Genomic DNA, 18,995 nt, shown 5'->3' with positions numbered 1-18,995 from the left:
CAGTGTGCCCTCTTTAGTCCTAGTCTCACGCAGTGGGCCAAACACATGAGGGAGGAATTAAAGGGGGGGGGGGGGGTGCTCTGGTCATAAGTCTGATTGCATAGAAGTCTATGAGAAAGGGACCCTACTTCTCTCTTGATTTAGTGTCTCAATCTCTAGTTTCAAGTCTTCAATCCAGCATGATGTTCATTAAGTACATTATGGTCCATTTAGAGTCCACCAGACCAGAAAGCAGGGGATGCTTTAGGGGGTGGGGCTACCTGCTGATTGACAGGTTGCTACAACGCGACCAATACCGTTAGCTACTAAGATGACTTTAACACTTGGCTGTAAAGTTGACCTTGAATTATGAAGCTAACTTTGTTAACAGCTTCACACCAGAATCCAGATGGATCCAGATCCAGTCAGTTGATCCCTTTTTCTGTTGTAAACTTTATTTGAAATGGTCAGAAATACCACAAAAAGACATTTGTTTTTTTATAGGTTTTTCCCAGGAAGAATAAAACATTTGGGTTTGATATACAAATGAAGAAAAAAAAAGATTTTCTTGTATTTATTTCAGCATATATTGTTAAATAGGTGAACAATATGACCGGGGATGTGATCGAAAAGGTTTAAAAAGGTTGACCTTGAACATTTGAACATTTTTCTTCCAGAATATTCACTTTTGCTGTAAAATTGCGTTCAATGCAGCACAAAATTCAAAGCGGTTGTCCCTAATGCCATCGCACAATCTATCTAAACCAGAGAACATCAGCTAGAAACAGACCAGAGAACAAACTCAGTGCATTTCGTTTTATTATCAATACATCTCATCAAGAAACATTCAATCTGTTCCACAAACAGGAAAGGCCTACAGAGCGGCTCTGTTAAAAGAAGACCACGGAGAGGAAACGTGGGATTCCTCCGTTCCTATTCAGCCTCTGCTCCTCGTTTTCTATTGTGTTTTGCCCCCCCTTTACTTCCAGCGACCGCCCACCTTCCCTTTGCCGTGGATCTTTTTACTGCAGGAGAGGAAAAAGGAGGAGGGAAGTCAGAGAGGGCGAAACAGGGATTTGGAGGAACTGATGGACTCATCAGAACAAAAGTTAGCACTCACAATTTCTGGGCGTGTTGGATTCTGTTCAGCAGCACAATGATCTGCAGGAGGCAAGCAGAAGCACATTTAGAGGTACCAGGGAGACATTCTTCATCATATGAAAGAGACCACTACATCTGACAATTCATCTCCTTTTGAGTATTTCTTTATATCTTTTAGTCTATAACATACATAAAAAAAAAACGGAGCCAAGAGAGGTGGGCAATCGTCCAAGAAAAGCAAAACGTTGTCACATGCTGTGATGTATTAATTAGAAAAATACATTTCACATTAATGGGAAGGTAGCTAGAATAGATGCCGGTTGTTAGCATCGTAATAAAGTACTCTAAATGGACCATAATGTACTAGATGAACATCATGCTGGATTGAAGAAGACTTGAAACTAGAAAAAGCATTTCCTGTGGAAAATGCGTGGAAATGCTTTATGCTGAAGCAACACTGAAAAAAAGCTGAATATTTGAAGAGAATATTAAAAAAGCTGAATATGCGAAAAGTTGAATAAGCTGAATAGCTGAAGAGAATATTAAAAAAGCTGAATATGTGCAAAGTTGAAGAAGCTGAATAGCTGATCAGAATGTTAATAAAGCTGAATATGTGAAAAGTTGGAAAAATCTGCATAGCTGAAGAGAATTTTCAAGAGCTGAATATGTGAAAGTTTAAAAAAGCTGAATAGATGAAGAGAATTTTCAAGAGCTGAATATGTGAAAAGTTTAAAAAAGCTGAATAGCTGAACAGAATAATAATAAAGCTGAATATTTGAAGAGTTTGAAAAAGCTGAATAGCTGAAGAGAATATTCAAAGAGCTGAATATGTGAAAAGTTGAAGAAGCTGAATAGCTGAAGAGAATATTAAAAAAAGCTGAATATGTGCAAAGTTGAAGAAGCTGAATAGCTGATCAGAATGTTAATAAAGCTGAATATGTGAAAAGTTGGAAAAATCTGCATAGCTGAAGAGAATTTTCAAGAGCTGAATATGTGAAAGTTTAAAAAAGCTGAATAGATGAAGAGAATTTTCAAGAGCTGAATATGTGAAAAGTTTAAAAAAGCTGAATAGCTGAACAGAATAATAATAAAGCTGAATATTTGAAGAGTTTGAAAAAGCTGAATAGCTGAAGAGAATATTCAAAGAGCTGAATATGTGAAAAGTTGAAGAAGCTGAATAGCTGAAGAGAATATTAAAAAAAGCTGAATATGTGAAAAGTTGAAGAAGCTGAATAGCTGAAGAGAATATTAATAAAGCTGAATATTTGAAAAGTTTGAAAAAGTGTGTTTGTGTGTGTGTGTGTGTATGTGTGTGTGTGTGTGTGTGTGTGTGTGTGTGTGTGTGTGTGTGTGTGTGTGTGTGTGTGTGTGTCTGTCTGTCAGTCTGTCTTCTTTGAAAAACTACAACTCCCACTGAATGCTCCTGTCCGCCAATCAGAGCGCACCTGCTGTCACTTCTGAGTGAGACAGAGAGAGATAGACAGACATTTTAAAGTTTAAATGGAGTTTCTAGGTGAAAGTATGCCTGAGCAGGAGATGTTTGACAAAAAAAACTACAAATCCCACTGACTGCTCCTGTCTGCTGCTCCTGTCTGCCAATCAGAGCACACCTGCTGTCACTCTCAAGATCAGAGCCACAGGCGCGTGTGAAAATTTTCACACCTTTAGCGCCACAAGACTCTGCTGAAGACAATGATCACTTTTATTTTTTCCTAGTGTCAGAAATGTGGACGCTAGGGCGAGTTAGAAATGTGTGATTTTCAGCGTTTCTTTGAAAATCTGCTCCTCGATTCGCATTAGATTGAATGAGGAGGAAAAATAGACTTGGCCGCGCTTAGAGGTTGCTAGTTCAAATTCTGTAAATCTCACAGAGATTTTGAGCACATTGTGAGAGACAGGACAAGTTTCTCTACAAAATTGGAAAATATCACGTGTGTAGAGTGAAAATTGTGGCCGGGAGGAGTTTGGAAAGGAAAAAAATCTGAAGTATGACGAGGAGCTCTCACACTCTAACGATGATGTCACGCACTCTAGCAGGCGCAATACACACCCATTGTAAACTCTGATCAGGTCTTAAAAAACCATCAAACATAAACTGTGATTGTAGGAAAAGTGTAAAAGATACGAAAGTGAAAAGACATAGCCGTATAGATCACATTCTTGGGCATTTTAAAGTTTGAATGAAGTCTGTAGGTGGAAGTTTGTGGAAGTAGATACAGTTGAAAGAGCAGCATGTTTCAGAGGATTTTAAGCGGATCTCCATTGGTTTCCATTATAAAAAAAATATGGAAAAAGCTGAATATCTGAAAAAATATGAAAGGCAGTAAAGAAGTTGAAGAGGAGCCAACGTGAGATGAGAGAGCTGAACATTTTGATAGTTGAATGGTTTTTATAGCTGAAAGTGTGCAGGAGTTACAGGTGACCAAAATACGTACGGAATAATAACTAGAACTAGAAAAAGCATTTCCTGCGGAAAATGCGTGGAAATGCTTTATGCTGAACAGCAACACTGAAAAAAAGCTGAATATTTGAAGTGAATATTAAAAAAGCTGAATATGTGCAAAAGTTTGAAAAAGCTGAATAGCTGAAGAGGGAATTAATAAAGCTGAATATGTGAAAAGTTTGAAAAGCTGAATAGCTGAAGAGAATATTTAAAAGGCTGAATATGTGAAAAGTTTGAAAAGCTGAATAGCTGAAGAGAATATTTAAAAGGCTGAATATGTGAAAAGTTAAAAAAGCTGAATAGCTGAAGAGAGAATTATTAAAGCTGAATATGTGAAAAGTTTGAAAAGCTGAATAGCTGAAGAGAATATTAAAAAGGCTGAATATGTGAAAAGTTTGAAAAGCTGAATAGTTGAAGAGAATATTAATAAAGCTGAATATTCGAAACGTTTGAAAAAGTGTGTTTGTGTGTGTGTGTGTGTCTGTCTGTCTTCTTTGAAAAACTACAACTCCCACTGACTGCTCCTGTCCGCCAATCAGAGCGCACCTGCTGTCACTTCTGAGTGTGAGAGAGAGATAGACAGACATTTTAAAGTTTAAATGGAGTTTATAGGTGAAAGTATGCCTAAGCAGGACATGTTTGACAAAAAAAACTACAAATCCCACTGACTGCTCTTGTCTGCTGCTCCTGTCAGCCAATCAGAGCACACCTGCTGTCACCCTCAAGATCAGAGCCACAGGCGCGTGTGTATGACTGCCTTTAAGCCTCTCTTTCTCTCCATTTCAGCTTATTGGGGGCTCCGAACAAAAGCTTGCCACGCTCACACCAAAACTCCTATGGCCAAAATGTTTACACCGTTAGCGCCACAAGACTGTGCTGAAGACACTGATCACTTTTATTTTTTCCTAGTGTCAGAAATGTGGACGCTATGGCGAGTTAGAAATGTGTGATTTTCAGCGTTTCTTTGGAAATCTGCTCCTCGATTCGCATTAGATCGAATGAGGAGAAAAAAAGACTTGGCCGCGCTTAGAGGTTGCTAGTTCAAATTCTGTAAATGCCACAGAGTTTTTGAGCACATTGTGAGAGACAGGACAAGTTTCTCTACAAAATTGGAAAATATCACGTGTGTAGAGTGAAAATTGTGGCCGGGAGGAGTTTGGAAAGGAATAAAATCTGAAGTATGACGAGGAGCTCTCACACTCTAACGATGATGTCACCCACTCTAGCAGGCGCAATACACACCCATTGTAAACTCTGATCAGGTCTTAAAAAACCATCAAACATAAACTGTGATTGTAGGAAAGGTGTAAAAGATACGAAAGTGAAAAGACATAGCCGTATAGATCACATTCTTGGGCATTGTTTAAAGTTTGAATGAAGTCTGTAGGTGGAAGTTTGTGGAAGAAGATACAGTTGAAAGAGCAGCATGTTTCAGAGGATTTTAAGCGGATCTCCATTGGTTTCCATTATAAAAAAAATATGGAAAAAGCTGAATATCTGAAAAAATATGAAAGGCTGAAAAAAAGTTGAAGAGGAGCCAACGTGAGATGAGAGAGCTGAACATTTTGATAGTTGAATGGTTTTTATAGCTGAAAGTTTGCAGGAGTTACAGGCGACCAAAATATGTACGGAATAATAATAATAAGCATAAAGATTAGGATAGCTAAGGTTGGAAATGCTGCATAGCATTTCCACCAACTAGAAAAAGCATTTCCTGCGGAAAATGCGTGGAAATGCTTTATGCTGAAGCAACACTGAAAAAAAGCTGAATATTTGAAGAGAATATTAAAAAAGCTGAATATGTGCAAAAGCTTGAAAAAGCTGAATAGCTTAAGAGAGAATTAATAAAGCTGAATATGTGAAAAGTTTGAAAAGCTGAATAGCTGAAGAGAATATTTAAAAGGCTGAATATGTGAAAATAATATTTAAAAAGCTGAATATGTGCAAAAGTATGAAAAAGCTTAATATTTGAAGAGAATATTAAAAAAGCTGAATATGTAAAAAGATGAAGAAGCTGAATAGCTGATCAGAATATGAATAAAGCTGAATATGTGAAAAGTTTGAAAAATCTGCATAGCTGAAGAGAATATTCAAGAGCTGAATATGCGAAAATAATATTTAAAAAGCTGAATATGTGCAAAAGTATGAAAAAGCTTAATATTTGAAGAGAATATTAAAAAAGCTGAATATGTAAAAAAATGAAGAAGCTGAATAGCTGATCAGAATATTAATAAAGCTGAATATGTGAAAAGGTTGAAAAATCTGCATAGCTGAAGAGAATATTCAAAGAGCTGAATATGTGAAAAGTTGAAGCTGAATAGCTGAAGAGCATATTAATAAAGCTGAATATGTGGAAAGTTTGAAAAAGCTGAATAGCTGAATATGAATATTAAAAGAGCTGAATATGTGAAAAGTTGAAGAAGCTGAATAGCTGAAGAGAATATTAAAAAAGCTGAATATTTGAAGTTTGAAAAAGTGTGTTTGTGTGTGTGTGTGTTTGTGTGTGTCTGTCTGTCTGTCTTCTTTGAAAAACTACAACTGCCACTGACTGCTCCTGTCCGCCAATCAGAGCGCACCTGCTGTCACTTCTGAGTGTGATAGAGAGATAGACAGACATTTTAAAGTTTAAATGGAGTTTATAGGTGAAAGTATGCCTGAGCAGGACATGTTTGACAAAAAAAACTACAAATCCCACTGACTGCTCCTGTCTGCTGCTCCTGTCTGCTGCTCCTGTCTGCCAATCAGAGCACACCTGCACAGGCGCGTGTGTATGACTGCCTTTAAGCCTCTCTTTCTCTCCATTTCAGCTTAGCGGGGGCTCCGAACAAAAGCTTGCCACGCTCACACCAAAACTCCTATGGCCAAAATGTTTACACCGTTAGCGCCACAAGACTGTGCTGAAGACACTGATCACTTTTATTTTTTCCTAGTGTCAGAAATGTGGACGCTAGGGCGAGTTAGAAATGTGTGATTTTCAGCGTTTCTTTGGAAATCTGCTCCTCGATTCGCATTAGATCGAATGGGGAGAAAAAAGACTTGGCCGCGCTTAGAGGTTGCTAGTTCAAATTCTGTAAATGTCACAGAGTTTTTGAGCACATTGTGAGAGACAGGACAAGTTTCTCTACAAAATTGGAAAATATCACGTGTGTAGAGTGAAAATTGTGGCCGGGAGGAGTTTGGAAAGGAAAAAAATCTGAAGTAGGACGAGAAGCCCTCACACTCTAACGATGATGTCACGCACTCTAGCAGGCGCAATACACACCCATTGTAAACTCTGATCAGGTCTTAAAAAACCATCAAACATAAACTGTGATTGTAGGAAAAGTGTAAAAGATATGAAAGTGAAAAGACATAGCTGTATAGATCACATTCTTGGGCATTGTTTAAAGTTTGAATGAAGTCTGTAGGTGGAAGTTTGTGGAAGTAGATACAGTTGAAAGAGCTGCATGTTTCAGAGGATTTTAAGCGGATCTCCATTGGTTTCCATTATAAAAAAAATATGGAAAAAGCTGAATATCTGAAAAAATATGAAAGGCTGAAAAAAAGTTGAAGAGGAGCCAACGTGAGATGAGAGAGCTGAACATTTTGATAGTTGAATGGTTTTTATAGCTGAAAGTTTGCAGGAGTTACAGGGCGCCAAAATCTGTACGGAATAATAATAATAAGCATAAAGATTAGGATAGCTAAGGTTGGAAATGCTGCATAGCATTTCCACCAAAAAGCATTTCCTGTAGAAAATGCGTGGAAATGCTTTATGCTGAAGCAACGCTGGAAAAAAGCTGAATAGCTGAAGAGAATATTAATAAAGCTGAATATGTGGAAAGTTTGAAAAATCTGCATAGCTGAAGAGAATTTTCAAGAGCTGAATATTTGAAAAGTTTGAAAAGCTGAATAGCTGATCAGAATATTAATAAAGCTGAATATTTGAAAAGTTTGAAAAGCTGAATAGCTGAAGAGAATATTTAAAAGGCTGAATATGTGAAAAGTTTGAAAAAGCTGAATAGCTGAATATGAATATTAAAAGAGCTGAATATGTGAAAAGTTGAAGAAGCTGAATAGCTGAAGAGAATATTAAAAAAGCTGAATATTTGAAAAGTTTGAAAAAGTGTGTGTGTGTGTGTGTGTGTGTGTGTGTGTGTGTGTGTGTGTGTGTGTGTGTGTGTGTGTGTGTGTGTGTGTGTCTGTCTGTCTTCTTTGAAAAACTACAACTCCCACTGACTGCTCCTGTCCGCCAATCAGAGCGCACCTGCTGTCACTTCTGAGTGAGAGAGAGAGAGATAGACAGACATTTTAAAGTTTAAATGGAGTTTCTAGGTGAAAGTATGTTTGAGCAGAAGATGTTTGACAACAAAAACTACAAATCCCACTGACTGCTCCTGCCTGCTGCTCCTGTCTGCCAATCAGAGCACACCTGCTGTCACTCTCAAGATCAGAGCCACAGGCGCGTGTGTATGACTGCCTTTAAGCCTCTCTTTCTCTCCATTTCAACTTAGCGGGGACTCCGAACAAAAGCTTGCCACGCTCACACCAAAACTCCTATGGCCGAAATGTTCACACCGTTAGCGCCACAAGACTCTGCTGAAGACACTGATCACTTTTATGTTTTCCTAGTGTCAGAAATGTGGACGCTAGGGCAAGTTAGAAATGTGTGATTTTCAGCGTTTCTTTGGAAATCTGCTCCTCGATTCGCCTTAGATCGAATGAGGAGAAAAACAGACTTGCCCGCGCTTAGAGGTTGCTAGTTCAAATTCTGTAAATGTCACAGAGTTTTTGAGCACATTGTGAGAGACAGGACAAGTTTCTCTACAAAATTGGAAAATATCACGTGTGTAGAGTGAAAATTGTGGCCGGGAGGAGTTTGGAAAGGAAATAAATCTGAAGTATGACGAGGAGCTCTCACACTCTAACGATGATGTCACGCACTCTAGCAGGCGCAATACACACCCATTATAAACTCTGATGAGGTCTTAAAAAACCATCAAACATAAACTGTGATTGTAGGAAAAGTGTAAAAGATACGAAAGTGAAAAGACATAGTCGTATAGATCACATTCTTGGGCATTGTTTAAAGTTTGAATGAAGTCTGTAGGTGGAAGTTTGTGGAAGTAGATACAGTTGAAAGAGCTGCATGTTTCAGAGGATTTTAAGCGGATCTCCATTGGTTTCCATTATAAAAAAAATATGGAAAAAGCTGAATATCTGAAAAAATATGAAAGGCTGAAAAAAAGTTGAAGAGGAGCCAACGTGAGATGAGAGAGCTGAACATTTTGATAGTTGAATGGTTTTTATAGCTGAAAGTTTGCAGGAGTTACAGGGCGCCAAAATCTGTACGGAATAATAATAATATTTTGTTGAATAAAGATTAGGATAGCTAAGGTTGGAAATGCTGCATAGCATTTCCACCAATAATAAGTTGTTTAAAGATTAGGATAGCTAAGGTTGGAAATGCTGCATAGCATTTCCACCAACAAGAGATTGACTTCCATGCAAACTGATGTTTTTTTGCAACCAGAGGAGTCGCCCCCTGATGGCCAGCAGAGAGAATGCAAGTTTAAGGAACCTCAGAACCGGAGGTTGTGGTCTGAATACTAGGTTACGCGGCCGCGGTGATACCTCATATTTCTGGTGCTTCATGTACTCCATGTAGTCAAACTTCTCAGACTCCAACTGGTAGACGCAGTTCCACATCTCCTGGGCCTGTTGCCTTGGAAACAAAAAGACTAGATTTTAAAAGGGTCTGGACCCTTATTTTGTGAATGTTTGTGACAACATATTAGGAGGGGACTCACTTCAGACTGTCCTCCCTCATGTTTTCGGTGTTTAGCGGCTGCCGTCTCTCAGCCAGCGTCTTCTTCTTGATCTCTCTGCCCGTCAGACGCTTGCCCTTCCTTGTCTCTGCCTGGGACACAACACAGTCCACAGTCGTCATCATCATCATCATCATCATCATCATCATCATCATCATCATCATCATGAACTCTACTGAGGATAACAGCAGACCTTGGCCAGGAAGCCACCAAAGTTCGCTCCTATGCCGGACAGCACTTTCTTCTTCTTGAGTTCGTCATCGGCCTTCCTCTTGGCTTCCTCTTCCTCCCTTCTGTGACGTTCCTCCTGACAGACAAAAAACGATGGAGGAATGTCAGGAGTTTTACACCGTGTTGCACTGAGCAGCTCTTTAGACATCTTACTGATAAACAGTGGTTGAGAAAAGAGAGTGTGTGAGCTGGGTCATGTGTGTGTGTGTGGGTTACCGTGATCCTGTTCTGTCTGTCCTTCTCCTTCTCTGCTCGAACCCTCTGGATCTCAGCTCGCTCTGACCGACGACGCTCCTGAGGGAAAGGAAAGCAAAGAAGCCATACAACGTTTGGGTGCAATTTCTTCGAAATTATATCGTATTTGGTGCATGTAAAAGGTCTCCAGACTGTCAAAGCCTACAGTCCATAAAGGGAGTTCCTCTCCAACACAGAATATCTGCTCCTGAATTATAATTGTGATCTTGCATTTACTTCCGTATGCACCAAGTAACACATTTGCATAATATCTGCCCTCATGCATGGAGTCTCCATGTTGAGAAGACAAACATAAACATCCTTCATGGACTTCTAGAAGAGTTATCTGGTTCTGGTAAGGGGGTGGGACATTTCTGACAAACATACTTAGCGGTTGACCAATCACAAAAGAGTGGGCCAGCTGACCAATCAGAGCAAACAGGGCTTTTGGGGAGGTAGGTACAGGAGCATGTTTCAGAGAGAAGCTGAGAAGAGCTTTTTGAGCATTGGAATATGTAAACATATTTTAGCAGCAACCTGGCATACAAGTATGCAAAAGAAAAGGAGAAGAATAGGTATTCCTTTAAGTCAAGCTGAAACAGCGTTCCAAGGGCATCCGTATTATTATCTCCTACCTCGGGGTCAAACCATACAGTTCAGTTTTGGACTTTTCTTTCATCTTTGCTTTTTTCTGTATAAAATTGGTAGAGGTGTCAAAAGTTCATCCCTGTCATTTTGGTCCGGATCAAACTCAGATCAAATGAGGTAGATGTGCCTGATTTGAACTTACAATTCGATCCTTGAGGCCGATGAGTTCTTCCTCATCCTTCTTCCTCTGATCGAAGTGGACGTCGATCAGCGTATGCAGCTCCAGTAAGTCCTTCTCCATACGCTTTCTGTGGATGTCCTGGTGGGGAAAGGGAGTGTTTACTTCATGTGGGCATCTCTGCAGAGCTCCGTACGGCAACATCTTTTGGATTCTGCAGGTATGCAGGCCTCCAAAGGCACCACATTGCTCTGATGTCTATACGATCTTTAGCTTCCTGTCTCACAAAAAGGGGCGGGTCCTACTTTTTCCGAAGTACCCGTATGTGCCGAATTTGATGCATTGGCTGGTACAAGAAGATGTATATTGTGTACATTTAACAGCAATGATAATTGCATGGTATTTTATGAAAATATGATTAAGGGGAAGATACAGAACAAATCAGCTTAAAGGTTCTTGAAGACAAGAGGTTTCTTCAGTTCTCACTGGCCGCTGTCATTTTCCTCTTCAAGAACTTGAAGAGGAAAGTCGTCTAGAATAAAACTTTCAAGGATTATGGATATTGTACAAATTTGACTTTGGAGTAGAAACATATCCAGCACATTATGTTGAGTGACATTAAGTGAAACAAGCTAAATGTCCCATATTGTAAAAGTGAGTGATTATCTGTCTTTGTTTTATTTATTCATTATAAAGTGCAATATAAATACTGTGAAAGTATTGAAATGCACCCTTGGGATCAATAAAGTATCTATCTACCTATCTATCCATCTATACCAACCAAGTTGAACCAAGTCGTTGCTTAGCAACAATATCACATTGAAATGTGCTAAAACTGAGTGTTTCAGACATTTGATTACAGATATATTTAGTTTTTCATATATTGAAGCATTTAAAAAGGCCCAAAATACAAGTATGAACCTGAAAATGATCTTGCTATGTCTCCTTTAAACAAGCCGACTTTTCTCAAACTACAACACTGACAAGCTGTGGTTCCCATTTAAAATGACTTACATCAAAGTCCACCCTGTCCCCCTCAGGAATCTTTGGAGGGGCAAGTTGAGGCACCATAGGTCTGAAGAAAACATGACAGTTTTAAAAGAGTATTTGAAATAAATTTGAGAGAACATGACACATAAAAAAATGAATAAAATAAAAAAGAACCAGTGGAAACAAACAAATAGTAAAATAATGTGGAACATACTTGGGTTTGGGGCGCTCCTCCTCTGTTGATGAAAGAGGGAAAGACAAGCAAAAATCATGATTGCATGAATGGATAAAAAATATTTCCCCCAAACACATTGTTAAAATGAGTGTGACTGAAAGCACAGCAAGCATTGGACTGTGGGAACGGCAGTTTTCTATTAGTTACTAATAGATACAAATTTTTTATAAAAATGATTTTAAAAAGACATAGTTTCTTTATGACCAAACACATCTAAACGTTATCCTAAACAGATAAGGGTGATTATAGTTTGGAAGGTACAGCTTTTTTATTATTCACTCCATAACGTGGAACTCAAGTCTAGTGGTTGTAGATCATTTTCGTATGTAAGAGAAGTCATTTGAGCTAAAAAAGAAAAAAAAATGTCTGAATTAGCAATGCTGAGTTTGAGGAGAAAAAAGACTTTAACCCTTTTAGGGAACCACACGTCTTATATTTCTCACCTTCCTCCTGGGCGTCTTGATCTGAGGGACCAACCACATGAAGACAGAATGAAAGATGGCAGGAGGGTAACAAAAAAAACACATGGAGCAACACATTAATGATGAGTCATTAATGATGTGTGAAGAATACACGGGGAAGGCAAGGGAATGGAAAGGTAAGGTGGAGGAGAGGGAGCAAGGAAGAAAAAAATAAGATAAGAAGTGGGAGGACAGATGGGAGGAAGAATGGAAGGAATACGAGTGAAAATACAGAAAGAAAGTGGGAAAGAAGGAAGGTGGCAAAGGTAGGCGAGGTAGGAGTATGACATGTAAACGGAAAGAACCAACGGAAGGAAGGAGGAAATTCAGACACCGGGTAATCGAGAAGCATCCATTAAAAGAGTGGGAAAACAAAGTGACAAATCAAAGATTGGGGTAAAAGCACGAGGAGATAATTAGGCAAGACTGTAGAATGACTGGAACAAGTCCCAAGTTAATATCTGATACTGCACAGTCAGCAAACATAAAGAAAAAGTTGGCTCGATGAGAAGATTGGCCGCTCGTGTCTAGGCTTCTATTATAAGAAGCAACCACAAAAACAGATAGCCTGGCTCCGTCCAAGTTAAGCTGAGGGGTAAAGCTAACTATTAACACAGCTTGGAGGTAGCTAGCTAGCTAGCTGTTTCCAGCTTTTGTGCTCAGCGAATACAACCAGTTCTCACTGCCAAACATGTGAGCGTTTGGTTGTGGGACACCCACCTGCTGCATTATGGGTAGCGAAACAGATGTACTGTAAAAAGATGAACAGAGGACTTTTGTTTGGAGAGCGCTGTTTGTGTCCCGTGTCCAGTCACTAGTAACGTGAATCGTTAGTGTCAGTTTTGTACGTGGGTTTGTTGTCTCAATGTTACTTCCGTCTTGGGGGTTATATAGGGCGTCATAGTTTGACCCTTTTATCACTGACCAAGCTGCTTGATTTGATGTAATTGAGTGAGAACACTTCACTGCTGGCTGTAGCTTCAAACTGACCCTGAGCCAGTCTCAAGAGTGTTCTCAAGCTTCCCATCCAGGGGCAAGAAAGTGTATAAGCGTAGTTCTCACACTGTTTAACTTCTGCTTTCAAACATTTCCCATCATGCATTGAGAGCCACACCTTTCACTGGCTTTAATAGAGCTCATTAGTGACTGCCCACTTTTTGAGTTGCCATTCGTTCACTCCATTGAGGTTTCATAATGGTTTTTATAAGGAGTTTTAAGCATGGAAGCAACGAAGCCGACGAGATGAATCGTCATATTGGAATTGGGGAGTGGACCATGCAGCAGACACCGTGAAGAAGGACCTTCACTAGCTGTGACTGGCTGCGGTAACATTTCCGCCAAAAGTTCCACCAATCAGAGACATCACTATTTCAATTTAGGATCGTGGGTAGTACTTCTCCATGAAATGACGAACAAAATGTTTCACAATCCCATAGTTCATGTTTAAGTCTATGTTGGATGGTAACATTAAAATAATCATAAGCCTTGCTTCAGAATGAGATTATAATATATATGAGATTTCCACTTCTGGAAATTAGCTGTTGAGCTCTATATGAACCACTCAGTGTGGTGACTCATAGAAACATTTGTCTGAGGCACAATTCATATTATTGCTTGAGTTGAAACTTAATGGGCGTGGCCAAAGAATCACTATCTAGCCTTCTGACAAGTGTTCTCACCTTCATCGGCTAAATGATCATGAACGCACACAAAACCACTCAAGTATTAGTGCTGTAAAGACAGTGGCAATTCTCACTGTGAGTCCTCAGAGGACTTTAGAAGTGGACTAAGGACTAAAACTAAAACTCACATCCAGGATGTGCATGGTTATGAATGTCAGAACACATACAATTGCAATTGTATAAATTAACAAAACACTGTACAAGTTTTAAAGGTGAAACATATTTAAAGTGGCATACCCATATGATATTTCTATCATCTTTGACCAGTGATGAACAACTCTCTCCAAAAGTTAGACAAGACAGCTGTGACTTTCTGAGATAATACCTGAATACCAAAGTTGAAAGTTCCACTGAAAATGTAAAACTAGGACATTTTTTCAGCCAGGACACACAATTTCACAAATGTACACATCCAGCAGACACAGGACATTAGCATTTGTTTGGAGATGTGTTTCTGGCCATTCTCACTTTAGCTTTGTTTTGGTCTCCACCAGTCCTGTTATTTTTTTTTTTTTTTTTTGTAAATATGCCAAAATGTTCACCAGCTAGTTGCTAACTGTGTACGCTGATGACTTTGTCCTGTTGGGTGTTGGGCAGGTAGTGTACAGTGTTTTATCCCAGCTCTTTTGGTGACAGCTGATTGTTCATGAGAGTTTATCAAACCCCAAATTTTACACTAAAAGAAGTTAAATCACTCAATTTTACTGAGTGGAAATGCTGTTGGTTGATACTTTTGGTGGATTTGTCACTCCAGGCAACCCTTTTTGAATTACACATGGTCTTTTCCCATGTTAGAGGCCTCGTCGCAACAGCCAGTTCAAAAAATGCTTGGCAAAGTGTGTTGGGCAAAACAGCTGATCAGCCTGATCAACACCATCGGAGGTACAATCAACCTGTCAGCTCAGGTATGACCAGTGGTGTATGGTGGGTATACAGGGTATACAGGGGTATACCCACCTATCAGCCAGAAATCCAATAGAATATTTAGGAGAGTATACCCACTTCCTCTTCTGTAACCTACCCATCTACCTGGCAGTACACCCACCACATCAACTACCACTACACTACTGGGAATGACGTATGCTTTTATCCTAACGTGGAAAAGTTCTGTATGAGTAATGACGTGTTTCATCGCTATTTATTTATCCTATTTACATAGGATGCAGGTAAACGATCCAGTGAGCAGTGAGTTTTAGGGTTGGTCACGAACGGCGTCTTAAAATGTGAATGATGTTGTCAGCGTACCTTGATACTCTTGCTGCTCTGATAGCCCGAACCAGCACCATGTCAGCCAATGGGAAAGCAGGATCGAGGGGAATTTGAATCAGAGTTAGTACCATGTCATCCATAACAGTTATGAAATAGAATAGGGAACAATGATTGTAGCACATTTTTATAAATGATCACAGCCCTTTTAATCTTACGGTTTTTACTTTATTTGCATCAGCTTTAACACATTTTAACAAAACAGTTTTTATCTCTGGACTTGTTATACGACAGGTAGCTGTCCTGTTGCATTCTGGGAGTCTTCCTGACCTTACCTCCTCCATCTTCCTCTTGCTCCTCTACCTCCTCCTCGGGCTCGTCTTCCTGCTCCTCTTCGGCCTCTGGGAGAAAGGACACCCGGAGAAATGAATAAAGATTCATGTTGTTGAAACTGTGTTGACACGCGACACATATGGACGCCAAACTTACCCTGCTCCCTGGAGAGACGAGGGGAAGGAACAGAGAAACAGATTAACATCGCAGGTATGCATTTAGGCTGAAAGAAACAACTGAGGGATGCTGCTCTACTCACTCGTACTCCTCTTCCACATCTGACATGGCTGCAAGAAAGACAAACAAATGATAATCAAACAAAGTTGATCATGTCTAACAGAGAACTCTCAGCTGTTTTTGTCCTGCTTCTTCTGTTACCTGCAGTATGCAATTTGCATACTGTTATATTATCATGTTTCATCACTTTATTAAATATAAAACAAAAACCCACAAATATGCAGAGCTGTCTGTTGTATGTAGTATAAAGTATGTTACCCTATTTTAATAATTTATGGCGTGCTTGTAATTTGGTATAATTATTGTGTATTCTAATATATTCTTAATATTGTGTATTTGATAGTGTTGATATGTAGATTTCCTGTCATTAACACAATCATGTCCCAGTTTGGAATTAATGAAGTACATCCAACCATCCATAATCATAGGTTTCTATGTTTTAAAACTTACGTTCACAACAAAATACCTGCAAAACTAATGGCATAACCAGGGACGTCACTAGGATTTAAAGACAGGGGGCTTAGCCCCCAGGAGAAGCATCTTTTTATTGTTGTATTAGAACTACAACAAGTGAAGAAGTCCAGCTAGTAACAAGTTAAAAGAAACAGTCTTCTTCCGTTCTCTTCTGTTGAACAAGAGTTACTGTCATGTTAACTTTTAGACACATTAAAGCTGCATGCTTAGAACCTGATGATGTAAATGTGTCTTAAAGTGATAGCGTATCTAATTCCTCTCTCAGAGATAAGCTGCAGGTCTATGAATGTACTTGAATTACACCAGTTACTGTCCTGTAGATTGGTTCAATCAGAGTGTGATTATGTCATGAAGTATACAGTAGAATAAACCAAGACTGGGTTTAAAGGTCACAGTGAAATCTGACAACATAAATATGAACTTTACCCAAATAACTGTATTTTGTATGGATTTATTCTGTATTCATTCCAGCTAAATGAGGATTCAGTGTCTGTAAAATAAAATCAAAAACAAAAAGACAAATATGTTTTACAGAACTGCTTCTTTCTAAAGTATGTTCTTTCTACAGATATGATGCTACAATCCTAAAACTATATGTTTACCCTTTCATCAACATGAGATTATTCTGAAAATAAAGATTAAATAAATAAACCATCAGCCTCAGCTATGTCTAAGGAAGGGCTACAACTCAACAGGTGTGTTTGTTAACATTATAAATGGTTCTAAAAAAAGATGGCTACCTGGATTAAAACCATTCAAAACCGTATCAGGTGTGTTTTAAAATACTGACGTAAATGCAGGCTTGGCTTTTCACAAGTACGCGAGTGAGTCATCTTTGTTAAAGCACAGGTGGCCAGAGTCTCTACTCTGCTGTGATTAATCCCTTTGGAGATAGGGAAACACACGGACAAGCAGAGGCAGACACAATGCACACCGACGTGGTTTGGGCTATAAATTGTCCCTCTGAGCTGCCATTGTCCTGACATGAAACCACACAGTCGCGGTGGGTGTGGGCCGGGTGACACCTTCCTGGCAGGGGACGCAGGAGTGATTGATGGAGCGTCAACAGGTGAGAATGTGACGGGGGTTAAACGCAGAATAACCGGGGGGGAAGAGATAGAGTTTCTGTCGCCATCTCCTTCCCATTATGTCCTCACTCACCCTTTGAAATGGGATGATTCACGTTGAAAGACTGCATGCCTGTAACGCCTCATCACCAACAATAAAGGGTATTTCTAACAAGTATACTGAAACGTAACACCTCCAACGGATTGGTAAACTCCAGTGTTTTCACACAGCTCAACACATATTTCTACATTGTGTAAACCTTGTAAGAGACGCTGTTAAAACCAGATTTCAGACCAAAAGAAACTTCTTCAGACATCCAGCCCCATTTCCATCTATTATCCCTCTACATCCCTGTGCTCTGCCATATTTCTGTCATCAGGAAGGATTCATAGTGACCTTGTGAGGGCACGCATGAATTTATGGAGGCTGTTACTGCCGCCTGTCGTCGTGCCCATCGGCGTGCCAGACCCGGAGGTTTGGCATCGGAGACCTTTCGACTGCCAATCAGCAAGTCTTCTATGCGCTGTGATTGATCCTCTCTCTGTTTCTGTTTATACAAACAGAGGTCTTTAAACGCAACCGGTTCAAGCCTTCACCATTTTTATCTTCAATTTCAAAAGTGTTGTTCCACAGCCTTTTTATTTCTTTTCACTATCAAGCAAGAGCAAAACGAAAAAGAATCCGAGAGAAATAGTTTGACATTTGGGGAAATAAGTGAAGATTGGAAGATTGATATGAACTTAAGTCAATGCTGTAAATATGAAGCTACAGTCAGGTGCCCGGTTATCTTAGCTTAGCATAACTAGCATAACTGGAAACAACTAGGTCTGATTTCTATGAGCTAGGCCTATTTCCCTGAAAGTGACACCCAACCCAAGGAATAGTCTGTCTTATAACCCCTTCTAAATCCACAAATTGTTTTAATTTATAGAAAAACAGAAGAAAAAGTGACTTCTGTTTTTCTATTGATTAAAGCAGCTTTAATTAATTTATAATATCAATGTGTCAAATGACAATGTGAAAAGGGTGATGAACCTCTCACTGCTCTCCTGATGTCGTTTTTTTTGGCCACAGCAGAAAGCCGTTTTCATCAAAAAGAAAGAAAAAATAAACTTGTATCATCCCACTGAACAGGCATCCACAGTTAGCGAACAGTGGGTGAACAGAGTGGATGATTTGACAGCTAAAGTGCCAGATATTTCCCTCTGGAGCTGGTGGAGACCAAAAACAGAGCTAAAAAGAAAGAGAATATAGAAAAATAAACACAACAAATCACTAAATGATGATGTTTGCACAAGTTCACAACTTGATACAGTTTGTGACTGTTGTGGTCACAACTTTTTTCTGCTGCCCCCAAATGGACAAAAAAACATTATTGGAGGTTGAACTATTCTTGTTAATTAGAGAGCTTTAGAGGAGCTGGTAGTTGGAATTTGTACCATTGTGATTTTGATTGGGGGGGAGGGCTTACTCAAACGTTACGTGAAGGTAAGATCTCTGAATATGGATGGATAGAAGAATGGAGAGAAATCACGGATAGATGAATGAGAGGTGGTGGGGGTGGGGGCAACACAAGGGATCTGAGAGACGAGTTGAGTTCCAGGCCTTAGCAGGGCTAATTTTAGTCAAGGGCAATGTAGTAAAAGAGAATGGATGTGAAACAATAGCTCACTAGTTTTCAAGAGAGAGAGAGAGGCTATTGTGGGCTATCACTATTTTCCAGAGCAGAGAAAGAGTGGCTACATCGA

The 18,995-nt window shown here is 39.4% G+C and overlaps 1 protein-coding gene across 2 annotated transcripts; it reads right to left on the bottom strand.

Annotated features, from left to right (window-relative positions):
• Positions 1 to 781: 781 nt before the first annotated feature.
• tnnt1 (troponin T type 1 (skeletal, slow)) lies at positions 782 to 15,532 on the bottom strand. 2 transcript variants are annotated; one of them, XM_084037047.1, is made up of 12 exons: positions 15,471 to 15,532; positions 15,175 to 15,192; positions 12,230 to 12,250; positions 11,766 to 11,787; positions 11,576 to 11,636; positions 10,586 to 10,702; positions 9,778 to 9,855; positions 9,524 to 9,637; positions 9,313 to 9,422; positions 9,137 to 9,227; positions 1,100 to 1,140; positions 782 to 1,004 (listed from the first exon to the last, which is right to left on the bottom strand). In XM_084037047.1, exons 5-12 carry the CDS (start codon positions 11,630 to 11,632, stop codon positions 959 to 961), a joined length of 654 nt encoding a protein of 217 aa, XP_083893173.1. In that variant the 5' UTR covers positions 11,633 to 11,636; positions 11,766 to 11,787; positions 12,230 to 12,250; positions 15,175 to 15,192; positions 15,471 to 15,532; the 3' UTR covers positions 782 to 958. The 2 variants fall into 2 exon arrangements, with proteins under 2 accessions (XP_083893173.1, XP_083893172.1); XM_084037046.1 differs by lacking the exon at positions 12,230 to 12,250.
• Between the last annotated feature and the right edge of the window lie 3,463 nt (positions 15,533 to 18,995).

The sequence above is a fragment of the Eutrigla gurnardus genome (genome assembly GCF_963514095.1).
Source record: "Eutrigla gurnardus genome assembly, chromosome: 20".
Taxonomy (NCBI): domain Eukaryota; kingdom Metazoa; phylum Chordata; class Actinopteri; order Perciformes; family Triglidae; genus Eutrigla; species Eutrigla gurnardus.
Note: the sequence above shows the minus strand (reverse complement) of the source record. Positions and strands in the feature narration are given on the sequence as shown.